The sequence below is a fragment of the Pleurodeles waltl genome, chromosome 7 (assembly GCF_031143425.1).
Source record: "Pleurodeles waltl isolate 20211129_DDA chromosome 7, aPleWal1.hap1.20221129, whole genome shotgun sequence".
In the NCBI taxonomy this organism is placed as follows: domain Eukaryota; kingdom Metazoa; phylum Chordata; class Amphibia; order Caudata; family Salamandridae; genus Pleurodeles; species Pleurodeles waltl.
Genome location: NC_090446.1, coordinates 1417074569 through 1417097330, shown reverse-complemented (window position 1 = coordinate 1417097330; position 22762 = coordinate 1417074569). Strand labels below are relative to the sequence as shown.

Sequence of the window (22762 nt, the reverse complement as noted above, 5' to 3'; positions counted from 1 at the left end):
AACCTTTTACTGAACTTCATGCTTATGAGAGTGAGGAATATACGATGGGGGCCCACCTCGTGCTGGTTGGACTCTTACTTCTTTATTACAGTAACCATGCTCTTACTCACCTACAGTCCTCTGAGGTAAATGAAAAGCAAAACCAAGAGTGAAATAAAAAAATAAAAAAATAAAAAAATAACCAAACATTTTTGACATACCACATCCAATGAGACTCCTCCATGGTCGAATGGCATTGCCACGACTCTGACAATGGTGGGCATAATTTTTCACATTTTCACAGAGTGTTTGCTTATCTTCGTCTGTTCCACACAGGTCATAGACACAGTTCTTGAAGTAGACCTCAGTGTCAGCATTGATGCTGCTGTTAAATGGACCAGCTGGATCTTTCATGATTCCACAGTGGTTCTGGTTGCTGAACTGGGACACCATATCTTCACCACACATTGGTGGATTGTCAGTGTCAATGCAGATGAAGGCAGAGTCCTCGTCATCTTCTTTCCAGCTGTTTCCAAAAGTGACTGCACTGCCCACCAGAGATCCATCAGGAACCCTGAAGTCGTCATTCATGTTTCCATTGAAGTTTCCACAAAGGCCAGCAAGAGATCCTGAGTATGTTGCAGGCACCCGCACAGCTACATGATGTCTCCAGTCGTAGGACACCACAAGGCCAAAATCTGTCTGGACGACTGCAGAGGAGCCACTGTAGTAGACCTGGATTTTACCAGATTGACTTGAAATTGGGAGGATATACTCAGAGCCGTTGATCTGAAATGACAATATGTATGTAAATTAAAATGCATGATTTTAATTTAATTATTTTCTTCACATTTTCCTTTTTTCATGTCTTACAACTGTTCTTTTCTTTCATTTTAACTCCAGACCCTATGTAGTCTTAAATCCGGTAAATGTAAAAGTCTTGACTTCTCCTTTTAAATCAAGCTTGATAATGTGTACATCTGGCCGTTTGCTTTTATATTTTACGGTTCATCCTTTAAAGCATTTCTTGCAGTATTGTGATTCGGGGCGTTTACTTGTCATCAATATGATGATGAATACAGTTCTAATATTATGGATTTTGCAATTCAAACACCACAGGGTTAAGGAAGCTCCCTCGGAGTCAGTGACAGTGTAATGCTAAAGGGTTGTTTGCATAGCTAACCTGTGGCCACAGTAAATGCATTATTGTTATATTAAACAAATGCCTTCGCATTTTGCATAAAATTTTGGCCTGTTACACTGCCAAGGGTTTTGCAATCATAAAAGTGAAATCTGGAGCGTGAATTCACAACCTACGATTTCTGAGTTTTTTCCCACTATTACTGCGCTGTTCAATTCACTTGTATTTAATTTCTCATCAGTTTGGTCTACATTGCTTGCCCTTCCTCTCAGCTTCTATGACTGACGACCGTGCATATGTGTGCCTCTGGCTTAAAACTTCAGCCAACTTTCATTTGTATTGATCAACATAACTCAAAATGCATTAAATTGGCAAATGTAAAAAAGTTCACCGATATCAATACAAATCAAATTCACTGAGGAGTACCAAAGTTGGCCCATATATCTGACCTATACCTTTAGCCTAATTAACGTATTCTGTTTGAAATACTGTGCAATTAATTCACAGCAGCATCGCCTGTCAAACAATTTGTTCTTACCATATCTAATTTGAATCTTCAGTAGCAACCCTGTTACCCACTAGTCCTGTCACAGTTTACATCTTGTGTACATCCGGGTATCAGTAGTTATATAAGTAAAACCCGAAATGAGAACGAGTAGGTCCACGACAAGAAATACAGTAAAGGAATGTGGGAAATCTGGTGAAAGTCCGCACTGCAAGAACACAGAGAGAGTTACAGAACCACACGCCCAGTCCATAGCTAGTCCAAGCACAAGACGCAAGCTGAGAAGCACCCCAAGTGCTTCCAGCTAAATGTCAGAGAGCTGTTGCTGCTACAGATGCAGACAGCTTACTTTCTGCACAGGCTGTCAGTGTGCAAACTTTATTGTCCCCATTGTTTAATGGGAGAAGAAACAGGGTAACCAACGAATTTAAAAGTAGGCTTCAGTTGCAAGGACGGAAGCTGCAACTCTGTGTGAAACTGAGGGCCGGATTTAAAGAAAAGTGGTGCAGCGTGGTGCTGCGCCAAAATTGGAAGCAATGTGCTGTGTCACTTTAGAAACGCAGGGATGTTCTGTATTTAAGGGAATACGGCGCATCCCTGTGTTTCCCCCTGCGCTGGCGCTAAATTTAGCTGCAGCGCCAACGCAGGCATCCTTGCACCATCGTGCAAGGTTGTCTGTGTTGAGGGGTATGATTGTTTATGTACGGGAAGGAGTCCCTTCCTGCACATAAACAATCACTAATGACGCTTTGGCACTTCTGTGTGTGCTGCAGAGTGCAGCAAACACAGAAGTGCCAAAGCGTCATTTTCAAATGATTGTTTATGTGCAGGAAGGGATACCTTCCTGTACACAAACAATAATTTCTGGAATTTTGCATTTTCTATGCGTGCAGCAGTATTCCTCCTCGTTGCGCCCTGCTAACGCCACCCCTCGGGGTAGTGTTAGATTTTGTCGCTGCCTCAGGTTTATGAAATTTCATAAATTTGAGGCAGCGTCAAAATGCAATGGGTGTTGCTGTGGCACATCCACAGCAACACCCATTGCACACCCCTTCCACGCACAGTGCTGCGTGGGAAGGGGCCATATTTACAAGGTGGCTTAAGCAACAAAAAGTGGCTTAATGCCACCTTGTAAATTCGGCGCTGTGCTTAGCGCCACAGGCGTGTCACAAAATGTGACGCTCCTGTGGCACTAGGGGCCTATAAATAAGGTCCTAAGATTGAGGGTCTCCTTGTTGGAGGACTTTAAAAAGGCCCATGAGGATGACAATTTGAATATGAAAACTCAACTCATGGAGCACAACCACAATTGTGAGTGGACACTGTTAGCGATCCACAAGAAGCTAGAAAATGTACCACTGGTTTTGCTAACAAACCCACCCTATTATAATCCCCTTGTGGGCAAGTCTAAGCTTCTGATGGAACATCATGATGGTATCGGCCACAAGAAACTTCAGTTCACCACGTTTCCAAAAAAGAAAATTCTGGAAATTAAATCTAATGATATACGAGGAATATATAACCTTTTTAGAACCCTGCTTTGCTCCTGTTCCAATTGAATTGGATGGCAAGGGAAAGCCCAAAGCCCATGGATGGATGTGTCAGGATATCTTTGACTTAGTGTAGAAGGGAGGAAGTACTCCATGAGACCATACTTCTCTAACTAGCTTTTTCACTTGTGAAAACACTATGCAGATCCATGGATGCCACCATCGTTTAGAGCTAGCAATGTTCTAAATTCGATTTCAGGATCACACACATGCAAGAAATGGCTGCTCATACTGCTATCTCTGCAATATGAGGAACATATACGGCAAAACAGGTCAACCACTAGAACTGGTGTAACTGTTCAAGACTCTGTCACAAAAGCAGGTCCCCATTGGACCCCAGAAGGCAAACAGAAGAGAAGCAGGCCAAATAACACCTGGAGGTGAATTGTGGAAGCAGAAATAGAAATCCTGAGCTGCAGCTGGGGCGCTGTGTGGAAACGTTCCCAAGACAGAATCGGAGGTCCTTTGTTTGCTGCTCTACATGCTAGTTGGCATAACAGACAGTATGTAAGTAACTAGCTATTCAGCCATTTTAAATAAATTAAATTGAAGTGCCCAAGGTTCTACATTCTGTGATATTGGACTGTGAAGCCAGAATATTGAAATTAGATATGCTTGCAAATAAACCAGGCCAATATATGAATCCCTTTAACAAGTAGCAAGACAATAAAACTCGAGGAGGGCGAACTCCAGCTTTAATGGTAAGCAGCCAAATCTATATTGACTCTGAACAGAGGGCAAATGCGCTCTTTTTATCTACAGAAAATATTAGACACTCAATGCGCTAAACACAAGAACTAATTTCAATCTCTCAAGAGATCATTAAGCAACATTAGTGCTGAGCTGTCTATTATACTCAACTTTAGGCAGGTTTCACTGTCAGAGTGACAGAATTCTCCTGTCTCTCAAATCAGGCAGATATAACCTTAAATGGAGTGACTCTTCCAAAGGTAGCAGCAAAAGTATTGCCCCTTAAGCACTTAAAGTCTATTTCTGCAGTTGAAAAGAACAAGTAGCATCACAGTGTATCCATACCTGAATACTGCCATATTCTCCACTTGCTATGGAAATCTGCTCTCCATAGACATTCACTTCCACCGATCTTGTCCAGGCCACCACTGGCGATGATCGGTGCTCATTCTGCACCATGACACTGAAGTCAACGAGAGTCCCATTTTGGGAGGAGTACATGCTGAGTGTGTACTTGCAGGTTCCTTGATAGTCGAAGGTAACTCCATCAAAGGTGCGGTAGTGAGGATCTCCAGAGGCCCAGCATATGCCAATGTCTGCAGGGTAGCACTTCCTGATTCCGTTCATAACCTTACATTCGTCTAGGGCGGCACACGTGTGGGCTTCACACACCATCTGTTGTGCGATGCAGGTGCATTTCTGGCTGCAGGTATCTGTTAGGAAGACCTCATCTCCCAGATTGTAGTAGACACCGTCCATAGTGCAGCCGCACTGACTTTCTGGCACACAGAGTCCAGAGTGAAGCGCAAATCCTTCATCACAGAAGCATCCGTCCACACTCACTGCTGTGCATGGGGCACTTTGATGAAGATTGCTGCAGGTGGTTGGGCAGCCAGTGCCAAACAGTTCATAGTGACTGTTCTCGGGGCAGGTGTCATCTGAAAGGAACAGAACTGGAATTACATGATTTTAACTATATGTAAGGCTCTTCATCTGCAGGAAGTTAAGAACAATGTATTATCTGCTGTTTCACCGAATATCCTGCACAGACACTGTACTCCAGTTCAATAGGACTTCAGAATTTGCAATATCACTAAGATTCAAATGCCTCAGTGAAACACATATTAAAGTTTGCTATGTAATTTGAAAGAATTTACCATCATATGCTAAGGTTTTTCCTCACAGGCTTAACATAGCTGTATATGTCTGCGCTACGCTTGGGAAAGAGCTGAATGAATTAAGCACCCCCCATCATAAACTGTGAAACAGAGCTGCTGACTCACCACACTGCAGCTCTGACCTCCAGTCTGGAATCACCAAGCTGTGAAGGTTACAGATCTCCTCGTAGGCCTGGACAGCTGTGCAGAGCATCCCTTTGTTTGTGCCGTAGTAGCAGAGATCATACACACAAGAGGCCACAAATGGTTCCGCGTCCTCGTACCACTGGCACTCATCGAAGGGGCCTGATGGGCGGGAGAGGATCTTGCACAGCCCTTCGATGGCTCCCATATTAGTGCAGGTGTCATTAGGGCTGATCACAGCTGTATCATCCACACAGCTGAGGAGAGGAGAGAGAATGAAATTCATAGAAGTTGGTCCTTTCGCTGTATTAGTTACTGGTTTTTATTTTGTTATCACGGTACGATCATACAACATTTTTTCACTGTACAGCTGTTTCATTTCCAGACATTTCACTACAGTTGTTTCTATGCTGCTCTTTTCATTTATTGAAGCATTTTGCAGACGCTTGTACGATGCTTACGTACATATCATAGTTAATGCAACTATACTAAGTGGTTTTCATCAGCTTCTCTAAAAGTATGTTTGTGATGTGGTGTATTGGTTACCTAGCATCGAACTACAAGCACACACCCCAGGAAGTGCTATTGGGGATAGTTAAAGACACCAATGGACTCGTCACCAGATGTAAATGGAGGCCCGACTCAAGAATGTCATATCCCAGGACACTGAATGCCTCTACATTTAATAACAAAAGGGCTGACTTTCCACAGGTTAGTCAATTACTCAAAGGCCAGGTCAGCAGTCAGGCAACCCCGTTGTATGTGGTCATCAATGTGATATGGGCATACAATGCTGGCATTCACATGTCTCCCATGATAGCGATAGACATGACGGACTGCTTCTGACTGTGCTACGTGCCCATCTCCTCTTGTCTATTAGAAATGTTTCTATCAGTGCCAATGTGGCAGTCCTCATTGCCATTAAGTGTTTTGGTTTCAAGTGCATACAGTCTTTATTGTGTATCTTTATGAGCCAATGATGCAGTCATGTGGGTGAGCCTGACAGGACGAGTAATATCTCAGTTAGATTTTAGGATGCCCACTTCCATTGGTTGTTCCTGAGCCAAGACTCCTCAGGCGCAGGGAAAATAGAATCCCCTTGTAAGTATATCACACCTTGAACATGGAGGCACAAGCTAACTTTACAGTTGCGTCACGCAACGTGACAGGGCTTATGAGTCAATAAGCCTTCACTATTGCCAATTCGGTGATGCTTTAGATACAGCTTTTATATCACACTTATGCTACGTGCCTGGTATTGCTCCCAATAAATGTCATTCAGTTCTGAATGATTTAGATATAATTCATTCTAAATTGTGTGTGGGCGTGTGTTTTTGCGTAGGTGTGTGCGTTTGTGTGTAAGGACGTCTGTGCTCTGGCATGAATACATCATATGTAGACCATAGCAAAATAATCGGCAAAGCCTTCTTCAGCCTGCTTTATACTTTATGGCTGAGTTTTCTGATTTTTAGAACCGAAATACAAAATTGCTCACCCTACAGAACTGAGATCTGCTTTCCAGGAGTTTCCAAACTCTGCATCATTGCGCGCAAGTGTTCCATCAGGTTTCATTTTGTCATCCTTGGGGTTTCCGTTGTAGTTTCCACACATCCCACGCACTTGACCTTTGTACTGCGGCGCAACTTGCACTGTGAGTGTATTAACACCATTGTACCGGATGCGGACCCCGAAGGCTGTGTCCACAGAGATGGCGCTCTTGGCTGATGTGATGGTTGCGAGAGAACCCAGGGTTGCTGGGAGTCTGGCTGGGACTCCATTGATCTGAAATTCAAATAAGTGAGAAATAAGTGGGATATTTCTAACAACACTAAGAACTAATCACACCACCCATACCCTACGGGTACCTACTGATGCTAATAGAAGCATGTAGTTAGAATTAATATACTTAACAAATAACAGGTGATCGTAGTGAACAGGATGATACTTCGTAAGTAGATGTCAAAACATATATTGAGTTTATAGAGTACACATGTTTTTGACCTACATGCCTACTTATACAAACTTATACAGACTCTGGCAGATCATGTTGGAAGATGACCAATTGTGACAGTTCTGACTACACTTTCGTTTACAGCTTTCTGCGAAGATCGCAGGAGTATAGCCTAATTAATACTCATCCACATTTTTTGCTGTATGATTTATAGTCGGTTCATTGTCCAGAAACACACATATGGGAAGAAGTTTTCTTAATAAAAGTATTATTCAATATTTGTTTTTAAGCAGAATGTCCATTAGCCACTATAAGTTGGGAGAGTGGCAATATGTAAGCTGGTAACCACGTGCATGCCATATTTCCAGGCCAGGAACGTGGATAGTATTCAGCAACCACAGAAAGCCAATAATTGCTTTTTCTACTATGCAGTTATACATGTGTTGTGCGCTGTACAAAAAAAACACAAAACAGCACCACAGTGTGAGCTAAAACACAACTTAAAGAGTCCCAAAACGCACAGCAGTGCTGCAAGGGGGAGAAACTACAGAAAGAGCTAACAAAAGACGTGAGCTGTTACCTTGGCTTATAAATGAAGAGACTGAGGGGGTGAACATGAGATCTCTCAGTGCTATATATTCCTGCACCTCTTAACAGACCGTATGTGCATTCTAATTGAAGACGAGAAAATCTTTCTTGTCTACCAGGACATTCCTATTTTCTGATTTTAATATTCAGAAGGTTATAAGCCACAGATGATGGATAGATGAATGAAACACACATTGAAAAGTGATAGCGGCCATAGGTGGACTAATATGCCATTAAATATTTAGCCCTTTATAAAACTATGCAATGCAATAAAATACTATAAAATCATATTTCCTCTCATATCCTTGAAATAGCCAGTTTCAAAATCTCATTAACAATCAAGTGTATGATTAAGCCCTTTTCGCCCACTTCTTGCGGCCTGATCCTTGATCCACATGCAACGTCTGTTTTAGCAATATGGTGCAAAGGCTAGACACCACTTTGTACAAATTATAAAATGTGACATTGGATAGATACATTGCTGCTGTTGGAAGGATATATTTCCCTTATCATATCTGTATTAATTCTGAGATGGATGAGGAAAATATGTTTCCTTTTCAGCTTTATGGACGGTTAGTCATAATATCTATGAAAAATCTTTTTTCTCTGAAAGTTGTTTCTTTAAATGCTAGGAGAAGATCAACTGCTCACATTGTTAAATCAACTGACATTTCATCAGACTTCTTAAAATTACTGTGCAACTGTGAATAACATCAATACATGATTTAATTTGTGACATAATCCTTGTTAGGAACTTTAAAAAGAGCTATTATGCCCAATACTCAAAAACTCGCATTGTTCCATGACAAGTAAGGATTCTAGCAGTTTAACCCAAGGCAGCATCTGTAATTCATGTAAACTGTGAATTCTACCCCACATTTCAAATGCCTTAATTTTTAAAGCAATATTATGAAAGGTGTATGGCGCTCCCACATAGGTATTGACGAGAGTGAAGGGCAGATCTTCGCTTCACCCAGGCATCTCTGACACCAGTAGAGTCAAAAACTATCTGGGCTCACTCCCCTTTAAATATTATTGGTTAAATATTATTAGGAGAAGGTAAGGAATTGCGGTGATATCATTCTATAGGAAAATATAAGCAAACAGAAAACAAATCCTCAAGCAATAATGAAATAGTGCTACTGTGAACAATACTCATCTCTCCCATCACAATATGTAGAGTCAAAAGTTAATTAAATACGTATTCTTTGTTCTTTATACCAGTAATTGTGAAAGATATGTACATAACTGGAGCACATCTGTGTAATGCAAGAATGTAAATATTCGAGACACAGGAGCACATTTATTTTCCACCGTCCATTTTAAGTAGAAATCGTCAACAACAAAACAACAAACAGTGCGGGGCCCTTTTTCAAATCAACAAACTATAGTGAAAGTTTGTGCACCCAGGGATGCCTCACTGGTACATGTATCATGTGGGCAATGTCAGTCTGTCATGCAACTATTCAAACACTACACACAGACAAAATTATTCTTCTCACCATTGGAACTTTGCCTTGTTCAAAGACCAGCTTGGCGTTACCATCAGTGCTGTTAAGCCAGACAGTCACGCGGTACACGAAAGATACGCGGGGGTTCTGGTAGCGTCTGTTCTCTGCCACAACTCGGTAGTAGAATCCTGAGGAAGACCTAGAGCCCTGACTTATTTCGTAGGCACAGGTACCCATAAAATTGGCCACAGTGCCATCAAAGGTGTGGTAGTGTGGATCTCCCGTCACTGTGCAGATTGCCCAAGGGCTCTGGCATCCTAGTTTTCCATTCTTCACTGCGCACTCCTGTCCCTGGGCACAGCTGCCATTAATACAGCGGAAGTTACCAGTGGAGTCACAGCTGCACCTCTTGGAGCAGCCAGAGAGCCAGATGAAATCTCCAACCTGTGAGACAGTCAACATGTCATACGTCAGACAGAGATCTTAGACATCCACAGATAACATTATGGACAGACAGATGAACATTCCTAATGGAAAGAGACAGGAAGATAGGACATTGCAAGAAATAAAAAAGGCATGCAGAGAGTAAGAGGCATGAATTAAGAAGAGAGATATATATGTATTCACAAAACTATGTCTATAACATGGATCGAACAACACATGGCTACTCAAGCAAAGACACTTTTATAAATTAGAATAAATATGTTGGAGGCTTACATCCAGTAACAAAGTACAAAAGAGAATTTCTCAGTCTCTCTATTATATGCAGTTGAAAAGTGAGGATATTTACTGAACAGCGAGGAAGACTGTGATATCCTTTCATAAGACATCCCAACTTTCCATGCACATTTTCAATTGAAAGTGAGATTAACTTCTGGAGAGTTTGTCCTAGGGATATGGGGGCTCACAGGGGGAAGGTGGTTGTAAATGTGATCAGAGGCTTCAGTGGAAGTAGTGGGAAAAGATGAGAAGAAGAGTAAGAAGAAAAATATCCTCGACCCAAAGCAAGGAAGGATACAGAGTGAAATATATTTCTAAGAGGAAGAAGATAGGCACTGGCATGATCAGTAGGTAGTATGTTGGAGGAACTATTTTACAGTACCATTCATATTTAATGTAAAACAAGTGTTTTGTTTACCAGAAAGTTAACACATTCTTGTACACTATTGAAAGCACATTTATAGAGACGTACAATAAATGTGAGAAAAGTTGTGGATTTATTTGACAGATGATAAATATAGTATGACAGGGAGAGGAGTAATGGGAGGATAAATCAGTAAGTAAAGTTACTGGATTGCACAGGCTGGTTGGTAAGTAAATACAGATTTGGTCATGCCAGGAAATCCATCACAGTTAAAGAAAACTAGGAGTACTATGTCTCTGTATAGAGGTAGTAAAGTATAAGTACATGACTGCTTCCTCTGTTGGTTGGAAAAAATTGCAATAGCTTCTAGTTAATATGAGAGTTGGTGCAGTTGGTTAGACATAAATGCAGTGACTGTACAGAGAGGGCTCAATGGTAATCCTTCATACTTTTCTGGCAGAGTTAATATGGCAACTACTGCTCAGGTGACAATACTAATTTAATCAAGGTTATCTGAGAGGGGAATAGAATTTTGGAGGAAGCAAGCTATACTCACGTTGTAGTACATTCCCTCATGTTCACAGCCGCACTGCTCCGCTCTTATGCAGGTATCCCCACTTCTCCGATACCCATCATTGCATACGCAACCCTCAGAGCAGGTGGCATCACAGAGATGTAGCAAGGAGGAGCCAATGCAGGAATCCTGGCACCTCTGGTTGCAGCGTTCATAATGACTGTTTCCAGGACACGCCATGGCTGCAAATACCCAAAAGAATGATGTTACTGATAGAATGTGTTAACAGACTCTCGTGTCAAGAAAAATAAATACAGAGTTAATAGACAAAATTAATTATGGAACTAGGAGAGGGAAATTAATGCAGATATTATTCCATTATGTGACCTATGCAGATACCCATCTTTAGCCTGAGATTCTATTTGGAATGTAGTGTGTTAAAGTACATCTGTCTTTACAAGACTTTGCTTGCTCCTCTGTACTTGATACCTCAGAAAGCGTATATGACCAACATATACTACTGGACACTGCTAAAAATCACTATGCAAATATAGCGAAACCATGACAAAATTTAAAGTCTGGGTTATTGTAGTGAAAGCATGACTATTTTTAAAGACTAGGCTAGCTAGTACAATGTTTTAAGGAAAATAGGCCTTGTTTCAGGAATGTAGTTCATTCACATCTCTAGAGCTGGGGAAGCCTCACTGGATATTTGTTGAATTTGTGGTTTCAACCTGCACATTTGTCCTAATGTTCTGAATCTACACCTTTTGTTTCAAGTCTATCACCATAGAACTCTATCTTTATTTGGGTTTGATGCTAAATGTTAGGAGTAGATTTATGATGATCAGATTGAGGCTTTTCCCGGTTTCCATTGTAGGGCCATGGTCAATTATCAGTAACGCTAGAAGGATGAACTGCCTCTTTAGAAGTGAGCCAGAGACATATTATAATTGTGAACTGTCACAATCTGCTAAGCCTGAGATGCCATTCTTATTTTGCAGCTACTGCCCGTTTAAGGCAGGACAACAGAAGATACCTGGCATGTGGTTTATGAATTATTGTCCAGTTTAGGTACAATCCATCAATGTGCAAAACTAGCTCACTTTCCAGATATTGATCTGCAATTGTATGTAACAGATGCTGTAGTCAAGTCATACTCTGAGGTTTTACTACATACATTAGAAGAGTGTCATGTATTTCTTGTGTAGTTTGAGATATTTTAAAGATGTCTATCTATTGCTGATATGTTTTTAGTTACATCAATGCAAACATTGTTAAAAATACAATAAATAATATTAGATATCAAAAACCTTTTGCCTTGTACCCACAAATTCAGCTACACCCTTCCCTCCATAACTAGCTCACTGGCAAAAAAAAAACAATAAAACCCTGTACTCACCACAGAAGGAGCTGTTTCTCCAGCTGCTGATGGTCACATTGGAAGCCTGGCAGGTGGCTGTGTAGGTCTGAATGGCATGGCACAGGACCGTGCTGTTCCTTTCAGTCAGGCAGTGGTCGTAGACACAGTCAGAATAGTAGTGAGCTGGGTCAATCTTTGAGTGACAGGAGGAGAAGGGCCCTCTGGGGTCTTGGATGATCCAACAGGCTCGTTTGGAGGCCATGATTTTGTCTGCAGTGCAGACTGGACAGTCACCTGAGCAGCCGTGGTCACAGCCCGTGCTGCCTTCAGAAACCCAGCTGCTACCAAAAGTGAAGGCGTTAGAAACAACAGATCCACTTCGGGTAGTGAAGTCATCGGACACCACCCCGTTGAAGTTCCCACACAGACCACTAGTTTGGCCCTGGAATCGAGCAGGAAGTGTAACAAAGACGCTGTAGACCATGTCATAGTTGACTGTCAGCCCGAAGTCTGTTCTCAGTACTGTGTAGGCCCCACTTTTAAAGATGACGACTTTTCCATTGTTTATATTCACAGGTAGAGTGCGAGATATTCCATTCATCTAATGGAGAAAGTTATAGTAAATGGTTCATTATTAAATGTGATAATTGCTCTGGCGACAAAGCGAATCAGGAAAAAGACCAAACTACAATTGTATAAGCTTGCACCTCAGATGGAAATATTACAAGTTGTTTTTTAACATTTCGCTATGTTTTGTGGAATATAGCTCTTAGAAACTGATATCAGTGATTGAAGGTACACATGTTTGATGCACCACCCAGACCATGGTTCGTCCACATAATCCTCTCTTTTCTGCTGTTATTTTTATAACCATCTCACAATTACGGTAACCACACATGTATAAAGTGTGGACCAAACAGAAGCTAGATGCATCATTCCTTTCTGTCCATATGCTGTATTTCTGCCGCTTCTGTCACACACAACTGTCTCACCAAATAACACTAGATTTGTATAGCTATTCCAGTAACCATACTAATCATGTTTCAATTTGTACTGGCGCATTTACAATGAGGAGAAATATGCCATGTGATGGGGAAAGAGAGGTCTATGCATATTCAACAAAGATTGAGAGAGGGAGGTTGGGATTGGGTGGTGCCTGACTGCAACTACTTCTTCTTGTGTGCATTTATTTTTTGTAATCATATCATACAGTGAAAAATTAAAAATAACGAAAAATGTTATATGAAAACAATACAGAATGCAATTCACTCCTTTCCACATATAATTTATTCAGGGCCATGGTCTTTAGAGAATACATGACTCTTGAACACAATTTACCTTATTAAGATCAGGCAATGGCAGGTTAGAAATTATGGGCCTGATTCACTAAGGAACATCCGTGTACTAAAGGTACGATGCAGAGTCTATGCACTCAGGGTGGAATCTGCGCACCCGGGGTGGAAACGCAGTGGAGTGATTCCACCACAAGTGTGGAGATTCTGCCTCAAGTGAATCAGGCCTTATATGTAGAAAATTACACTAGAGGCTTAAGAATAGTTACTATTAATAAGCTAAACATCAACCACAATCATAGGGTGTTAGAAAAATAGAACTTATTTTTGATTAAGTTTATCAAAATTTGAATATGCGAAAACAAGAATGCCCAACAAAGAACCAGCAGACACAGGCCCCTTCCAGAATTTCAGGGTAATAAAAAGCTAAGTACATAATTTCCATTTAGATTCAAATCCTGTAAATGTGGCTTGTATCAGGCCTCCTGGAATTATGTTAATTCTCTTGTTCTAAATGAGCGTGTGTGCTATAGAGTTTCCCTGTCTTTGGAATGTAAGGGCCTCAGGATATTCTGCAATGGGATTTAAACAAAATAACAAATTATTTGCAAGTGTGTGCCCAAGAAGATGATTTAATTGAGGGACCTTGCTGCTCATAATTAAGAGTCATTCAAAAAAGTGGTGCACGTGCTGTTGGAATGCAGGAATTGAAATTCTATAGCAGTTTATAATAATTTAGTATCAATACATTCAGACACTTCACCTACCTCAACTGTGCCATACGTTCCACTCTGGAGACGTATCTGGGTCTGATATACAGAAACAAAAACCTCCTTGGTCACAGCCACCTGCAGACCTTGCCACTTTTCATTCTTCACCTCCACTCTGAAGGAGGGTAGAGAACCATTGGAACCTTGGACTTCAGACAAGACGTACTTGCAGGTGCCCTGGAAATCAAATCTTCTCCCATCAAAGCTGGTGTAGTGGGGGTCTCCTGAGGCTCTGCAGATACCATCAGGCAAAACATGGCAGCCATAGACGCCTTTGACAGTGGTGCAAGTCTCACCAGTGGCACAAGATGAGAGAGAACACTGGACAGTCCTGCTGGAGCCATCACACCTGCACAAAGTCTGGCAGTTGTCCTTTTTCCAGAAAGTGTCTCCTACTCTGTAGTATTTGCCATTTTCTGTACAGCCGCACTGACTTTGTGGCACACAGTCTGTGCCGCTTAGAACAAACCCGCTCTCACACTGACATCCTTCCTTGCACTGACTGCGGCAGACCGTTGAGGCACCGGCACAGGTAGCAGGGCAAGATGGTCCACATAACTCATACTTCTGATTACTGGGACAAGTAATTTCTGAAATATAAAAATGGAGAGAAGGAGTTATGTTATGGTACCAATGACTAAACATACTGGAGAGCAACTAGCATAACACTAATGCTACTACTACTACTAACAATAATAATGATAACAACAACAATAATAATAACAATAATAATGATAAAAATAATAATAATAATAATAATAATCATGATGTTGTTGTTTGTATGGCTGAGAATGTCACAGCTGTCACCTCCATGCTTTGAGGATAAATCATAAATCAATTATCATGCCTTGTAGGATAAAAAATGAAAACAGATACAGAGATGTGCACAGCTTCTTTAAAGGTGTCTTGCTTACATCCACAATACCCAAGTGCTACCTAGATTTCAATAACAACATATCACACAGCTTGGTAATGTAAGATATAATAATTCTACCACACAAAGATCTGTGTAGAGAAATATTTAATGTACAGGATTCTGTTAATCAAAAAAAAGGTTTCGCTTTTTCGGGATAAAACAAGTCCTATAGTCACGATGAAAAATGCTAAAAGGAAAATAACAAAGACTGTGATCCTGTTTGGCCAGAAGAATCAACATTTTGCAATAGAGCATTGTATCCCATGTAACAGTTCCCCTAAAAAATCATTAAAAAATAAGGATTACAGAGTTGACATAAAAGATTTGTGAGGTCAACATGAGATGGAATGAAATATCCATCAGAATGTGCTCATCTTTTACGTATTATGTTGTGTTATGTGAACTCCTGACAACTATTGTCACACAAACAATTAAGAACATGTGAGTTGACTTGGAATTACCATTTATTTTTTCTGACCTAGACTTGCTCATGCGGAAATGCAAAATTAGATGCTGGAGGTTATATGGGGTGAAATTATGGCAAACATGAGTACTCCAGAACATGAGATCTACGTGACACTATGAATGCTTTGCAGTCAAGTTCACAAATCTGTGTTTATTTTTACAATTGTTACAGGGGATTTCTAAATCATTCATACCTAGATAAGTGTTCCAATGGGATGTGCAAGGATGACCAAATTGCTTCCTCATATATTTCATGAATACAAATTGCCTGTACAGATTCACAAACCCGTCACTACCACTACTCATCTAGGCCACACAGTTTATGAGGCCATTTCGCACAATAACGCCATTCTACATGCATGAATACAAGCTGTACAGAGAGTTAGATATTAACTCACTTTCATATTATTCCAAGGAATTAACCATCAAAATTGAAGGTAATAAATTAGACTGCATGTAAACATATATTAGTTTGATCTCCTTCCTCCAGTTGCTACGGATACTGGTTCAAGTCCTGGACATTTTATGATATCCTAATGCATTCTAGGTGTTGTAGTCTTGTATTGTTTCCAATTAGCTACCTAGACTAACACACCTGAATACAACGATTTGTGGGTGAAAACTCCAGGGCTGGAGACAGGGTCCGAAATTGCCTAGAGTGAGATGGTTACCCTAGATTGAATTGCTTTTTTTCCCCACACACAATATTTTATTCATCAAACTCTTTTTTTACTTACCACATCCAATGATGCTCCTCCATGGCCGGATGGCATTGCCACGGCTCTGGCAATGGTGCACATAACTTTTAATTATTTCACAGAGTGTTTGCTTATCTCCGTCTGTTCCACACAGGTCATAGACACAGTTCTTGAAGTAGACCTCAGTGTCAGCATTGATGCTGTTGTTAAATGGACCGGTTGGATCCTTTATTATTCCGCAGTGGTTCTGGTTGCTGAACTCGGACACCATGTCCTCACCACACACTGGTGGATTGTCAGTGTCTATGCAGATGAAAGCAGTGTCCTCTTCTACTTCTTTCCAGCTATTTCCGAAAGAGATTGCACTGCCCACAAGGGATCCAGCAGGAATTCTGAAGTCATCACTCTTGTTTCCATTGAAGTTTCCACAAAGGCCAGCAAGAGATCCTGAGTATGCTGCAGGCACCTGCACAGCTACATGATGTCTCCAGTCGAAGGACACCGCAAGCCCAAACTCTGTCTGGACAACTGCAGAAGAGCCGCTGTAGTAGACCTGGATTTTACCAGATTGACTGGAAATTGGGAGAATATACTCAGAGCCGTTGATCTGAAATGAAAAACACATATTTTCACCTAAAATATATGCTGTTCATTCATGGTATAATTCTCCTTCTACAAGTAAGTGTCAAAGCTCATATGAGCTCAGGTAAATTAATATACTCTGCTGACTAGCTTGTAACGCAAGCCTTGTACAAAATACATCCCACGTGGTATGCATCACCTCGCCTGCCCTGAAACAGCAATAGTTAGAAATATATATGATCATATATAGCCAAAGACCTTAGGACCTACACCTGATTAGGTAGGAATTGTGCAGAATCATCAAAACTATGCATATACTAAGCCCCCACTATGGGCCATGCAAACTACTTCTGTATCCCCTTCTTGCACAAGTTGCCATTTCATTTTGATTGGCTCGATATTTTGATGATTTTGTAGTTTTTCTACTTTTAGATCAACATGGTGCCATGTATTTGGTTATAATGATTCAGTAATCATTATCTCTGTATCATGATTGGACATGCATTTTCACGCCTTTTGTGGTTTTCTGAATAAAAAGATCAAGTGGGTGTTTTTCTGCAAATCGGAATGCAGCTGTCAAGCGCTTGTCCCCATGAATTCATGTATAAACCTTTGCCTAAGAAACTTGACAGTTGTCCGTGTTTCTTTTATTGAGGTTCCACATTATTACAATTCTTTTAGATTTCCTTATAGTTCCACTCTCTTGACTCTACTAAACTAATCACATTTGAATTCCTCAGTTCCTCTCTTATAGCCTGATGTTCATCTTTTTTAACAATGTTTTCTTTGATTGTGTTTTCTTTACTTTTTGTGACATTTTCCATGGACCATTGTGAAACATCACTTTTTCATCTCTATGTTTATCTACCAATATTTTGTTAAGCACAAACAATTATTTTGCTCTATCTAGCTTATGGACGTTGAGCTCAGTGTCCAAAAAGTGATGAGACAGGTAGAAAGGCATGTAAAGGTATGCTGCAAAAGCACTTAGGCTGCTACAGCACTTAGGCTACAGCACTTGGGCTCTTGTTATGGGCATGTGAGAACACTGAGGCTGTATCCTCCAAATGATATATATATACCAAAGGAAAGGGTTATTCAGTATCTTGGACTAATGTATTCTAAATGCCCTCTGTGGGAAAATGGAGTATTAGTTTGGCTTCTAAGTAGTCCACCACAAGTAATAATGTCACTATTTTTGTTAGGTCCAGTAATAGTTTCAGTAATTTAAATATACGCTCAACTGCTGCTATACATGCACAGATCTGGTAAGCTTAACTTAAGAAAATATGCAAAACAGTTTAAAAAGTTGAAAACGCAATAGAATAAAAATCTCACTCCAATTTATAAAAACACAGGATAAATCAATTTGAAATAAATCAAATTGATAAAAATCCAAAAAGAGGAACGAGAGATATGGGTAAAATACACATTGATTCATCTATTTACATTTGAAGATCAACACCTCCCCTTTCCATGTTGTCATTTTGTGTGTCACTGCATGCCATGAGCATGCCTACTAACCACTGTGGCATTAAAATAGAGTGGCACCCGTTCATTTGACTACACCCACCCATCGTTAGAGGCTGATAGTTTAATACTGCTAATTTGAACCTTCACAGGCACAGGTAGATGAAAAACAACAGTGACATTCAATGATTATGGAATGTATCTATAGGTAGGTCTGAATGAGGCTTTGCTATGAAAATGGACACACCAAACACTGAGGTATTCAGCTGTGTCTACCTGTTTTTACACTCTTTCTCTACCAAAGGCCTCGGAAACGGTAATGTGGTTTGATGACTTTCTTGGATGTAATTAATGGATTGCACATACGGATACCGTGTAGTTTTTGTGCCACAATGTTTTCACCTTTGTGATCATATGGGATGGGAAAAACAGTGCATAACACAGTATATGCATGCTTGTAAAATGTGTGGACTAGTTATGTAGCACTCCTGTGCACGGCTATGGCCCTGAGGTTCTCTGTAATCTCTGTTCTGTGTGCACACAAATGTAGAATTTATGATGCATTTTACTGCTCGTACTGCATCTATGGCACTGAGGTCTGTGTAATCTCTGTTCTGTGAGCCCACAATTGTAGAATTGATGATGCCTTCCACTGCTCAAACTGCACCTATGGCATGGAGGTTTTGTGCAACCCCTGTTTTATCTGCACACAAATGTAGAATTGATAATGGTTTTTACTGCTCATACGACACCTGTGGCAATGGAGTTCTCTGTAAACTCTGTTCTGTGTGCACACATTTGTAAGAGTGGTTGCATTTTACTGCTCATATTGCACCTATGGCACTGAGGTTACGTCTTATCTCTGTTCTGTGTGCACTCAGCTGTAGAACTGATGATGCAAATCACTGTTCATAAGGGCAGCAACTGGTACAAGGCTAACAAGATGATTATAAATCTTTGTAAAATGTCCTCTCTTTTTTCACATATAGCATTTACTCACTGGATTTAATGGTTTCTCAGTGTTGTTTAAAGGCATCTTATTGGTTAGTAAGTGTAGTACTTTTCTTTAGTTGAAAAGAACAAGTCATTAAATAAGCTCTCTTACCTGAATTCTGCCATATTCTCCACTTGCTATGGAAATCTCCTCCCCATAGACATTTACTTCCACTCTTCGTGTCCAGGCCACCACTGGTGAGGAACGGTGCTCGTTCTGTACAATGACACTGAAGTCTATGAGACTGCCAGTGTGAGCGGTAGACTTGCTGAGAGTGTACTTGCAAGTTCCCTGATAGTCAAAGGTGACACCATCAAAGGTGCGGTAGTGAGGATCTCCAGACGCCCAGCAGATTCCACTTTCTGAAGGATAGCACTTTCTGATTCCATTCATGACCTTACATTCTTCTAGGGCAGCACACGTGTGGGCTTCACACACCATCTGTTGTGCGATGCAGGTGCATTTCTGGCTGCAGGTATCTGTTAGGATGACCTCATCTCCCTGGTTGTAGTAGACACCATCCATGGTGCAGCCGCAGTGACTTTCTGGCACACAGAGTCCAGAGTGAAGAGCAAACCCTTCATCACAGAAGCATCCGTCCACGCTCTCTGCTGTGCATGTGGCACTCTGATGAAGGTTGCTACAGGTGGTTGGGCAGCCAGTGCCAAACAATTCATAGTGAGTGTTCTCGGGGCAGTTGTCATCTGTGAAGAACAAAACAAGTAAACAGCAATTGCATGTTAGCGGGTTTGAAGCTGCATGAGGAATAAGTTATGAACACTATATTGCTTGCTGCTGAATTAAGCACTTCACTGCATATTATGTAAACACTCTGCCTGGGAATATTAGGATTTTAAAGTCATAGTTTGACTTAAATTCAAAAGCTTCTGAGAAACACAAATTAAATATCTTTATAAATGTTTGTTCATGCTATCAATGTGAAATTAATTAATGTAACGGGGCAGCCTAAATCCTCAACTGCAGCGGAGGAGGATGGTTTACTCACCACATTGCAGCTCTGACCTCCAGTCTGGAATCACCAAGCTGTGAAGGTTACAGATCTCCTCGTAGGCCTGGACAGCCGTGCAAAGCATCCCTTTGTTGGTGCCGTAGTAGCAGAGATCATACACACAAGAGGCCACAAATGGTTCAGCATCCTCGTACCACTGGCACTCATCGAAGGGGCCTGATGGGCGGGTGATTATCCTGCACAGCCCCTCGATGGCTCCCAGATTAGTGCACGTGTCATTAGGGCTGATCACACCTGTGTCATCCACACACCTGTGAGGAGAAAATACAATGTTACTAATTTGTAAACCGATCCTCACTCTGTACTAGGTGTAGTGAAAGAGATGGTGAATTCTCTGCTAATTAAGCTATGAGGTGCATAGTGGCGTGTTACACCCTTTCGTTTTCACCACCCTGTGCAGTTGATTCTACATAGTTCCTTCCTCCTTTACTCCTGTAAAACACCCTGTTTAGAGACACATAAGGAGAACATGCTCCTACACCTAAGGAAGAGAGCCTTCCTGTGTTTTTCAAACACTGAAAATGTATTTTACTTTCAAACTGTTTCTTTGAAAATGGAATATTGCAGCTTTCCGGTAGTGAGTGAGTTCTAATTCAGAAAAGTGGACACTGATTTGTGCATTTGCTGAGGAACAGGGCACCATGTGGAAGTTCCTAATTCCACGTTCTCTCTTTTTTCCCAAGGTATTAGCCATTGAACAGCCTCAATACATTCAGCTATTAGGTGAGTTATATCAAACCTCTTTATCTTGCTCCACATCTTTCAAGATATTACTCACTCACTTCCAAAGTTCAAGAAGTTACCTCTCTCACCTCCTATTACGATAAGATGATGTCCACCATCAATAATTAATTTTCCCCTCTCAAATAAAAGGAACCTGCGACGAGGAAGTCAGCTTCTTGGTAGCCTGGAGACTGAGTGCTCTTGCCTAAGGGCACTATGCCATATCTATTTTGTACATTGGAAGTTTCAGATATACACAAACAATGCATTAGCATTCCAGAAGTAGGTACTTTCAATTGTTTGATTATGTACCACAACATAGCTTACTACAGTTATATGGCTCAATAATCACACACAAAGATGTTGGCCCCCTCAGTGTAATTGGCATCAAGCCATAGAGAAGTACCTGTGTGCACTTAGATAAAAGGTGACTTTCCTCCTCTTGGGGTGAAAATAACACCTCAAGTAACCAACACCTATACATTTGACAAGGTCTGTGACATGCATATGTAGCACCTTTCCCACTACCTCATTAAGATCCTCTACCAGGATCCATCAGTCTGTTGAGGCCTATATTATGATCACCCAAATCTTTTTCAAGGAACGTTTTTGCTAGCAGGGTGGGGCATACATGTTGGTTAGAGTCAATGAAATGGCATTTAAAAACCCAGTGAGGTGTTATACTGGCCTTGCGTGCCTCACAACACTTTAAATGACTTACATGACTGGAAATGCAGAAGAAGATGTGTTAGAAATGGGGTCTTTGGTTGGCAGTCAGGTTACCCCCTGTCCAAGCAAGGACCCTCACTCTAGTCAGGGTAAAAGAGAATCACCCTCAGCTAATCCCCACTCACCCCCTTGGTAGCTTGGCACGAGAAGGCAGGCTTAACTTCAGAGTGCTAGGTGTAAAGTATTTGTACCAACACACACAGTAACTCAATGAAAGCACTACAAAATGACACAACACAGGTTTAGAAAAATAGAAAATATTTATCTAAACAAAACAAGACCAAATGACAAAAATGCACAATACACAAGTCATCAATTAAAAAACCAAAAGAGTCTTCATGTAATTTTAAACACAACGCTAATGTTGTTAGCATGGAAATGTACCTGGGTGCGTAAAAAATAACCCTGCATGGGCGAGTGTGCGTCAAAAAGGGCTTGTGATGCGTCAATATCACTCACGAGCGAGACCGCGTGTTGTTTCTCCTTCAGTCGAGTCGGTGTGCGTCGTTTCTTCTCTCCGCAGGAGAGTGATGCATCGATTCGAACCACACTCTCGGGACCAGGCAGGCCATGCGTCATTTTTACATGCCCAGCGATGTTTGCGTCTGAAATCCTGCCGCATGATGGTCCGAAAACCACGCAGGGCAGGAGAGCGATGATTTTCAACCACGAAGCCAGCGGCACGTTGTTTTTCAGTCGCGTCTCGGAGTTGCGTCTATCTTTTCCCCGCCCGGTGGTCTGTGCGTGGATTTCTCACTCTTGTCCTACAAGCTTCTCCTTCCAGGGCCCCAGGAACTGGATGGGCACCACTTGGCAGAGAAGGAGTCTCAGCAGAGGCTCCAGGGGCTGGCAGAGAGAAGTCTTTGCTGTCCCTGAGACTTCAAACACCAGGAGGCAAGCTGTGAATCAAGCCCTTGGAGAATTCTTCACAATAAAGGAGGCACACAAAGTCCAGTCTTTGTCCTCTAGCACAGGC

General features: G+C 41.3%; 1 protein-coding gene across 2 annotated transcripts in view; it reads right to left on the bottom strand.

The window, feature by feature from the left end:
- The window catches only part of LOC138246422 (uncharacterized), a 274958-nt gene that overhangs the window by 181847 nt on the left and 70349 nt on the right, over positions 1–22762 (bottom strand). For both annotated transcript variants that reach the window (XM_069201032.1, XM_069201033.1), the window contains exons 25-35: positions 20311–20585; positions 19416–20008; positions 16298–16865; positions 14177–14769; positions 12157–12718; positions 10797–10996; positions 9208–9600; positions 6662–6948; positions 5149–5423; positions 4211–4803; positions 201–768 (exon numbers count right to left, since the gene is read on the bottom strand). In XM_069201032.1, the coding sequence (XP_069057133.1) occupies positions 201–768; positions 4211–4803; positions 5149–5423; positions 6662–6948; positions 9208–9600; positions 10797–10996; positions 12157–12718; positions 14177–14769; positions 16298–16865; positions 19416–20008; positions 20311–20585 (4907 nt within the window). The remainder of the gene's footprint in view (positions 1–200; positions 769–4210; positions 4804–5148; positions 5424–6661; positions 6949–9207; positions 9601–10796; positions 10997–12156; positions 12719–14176; positions 14770–16297; positions 16866–19415; positions 20009–20310; positions 20586–22762) is intronic.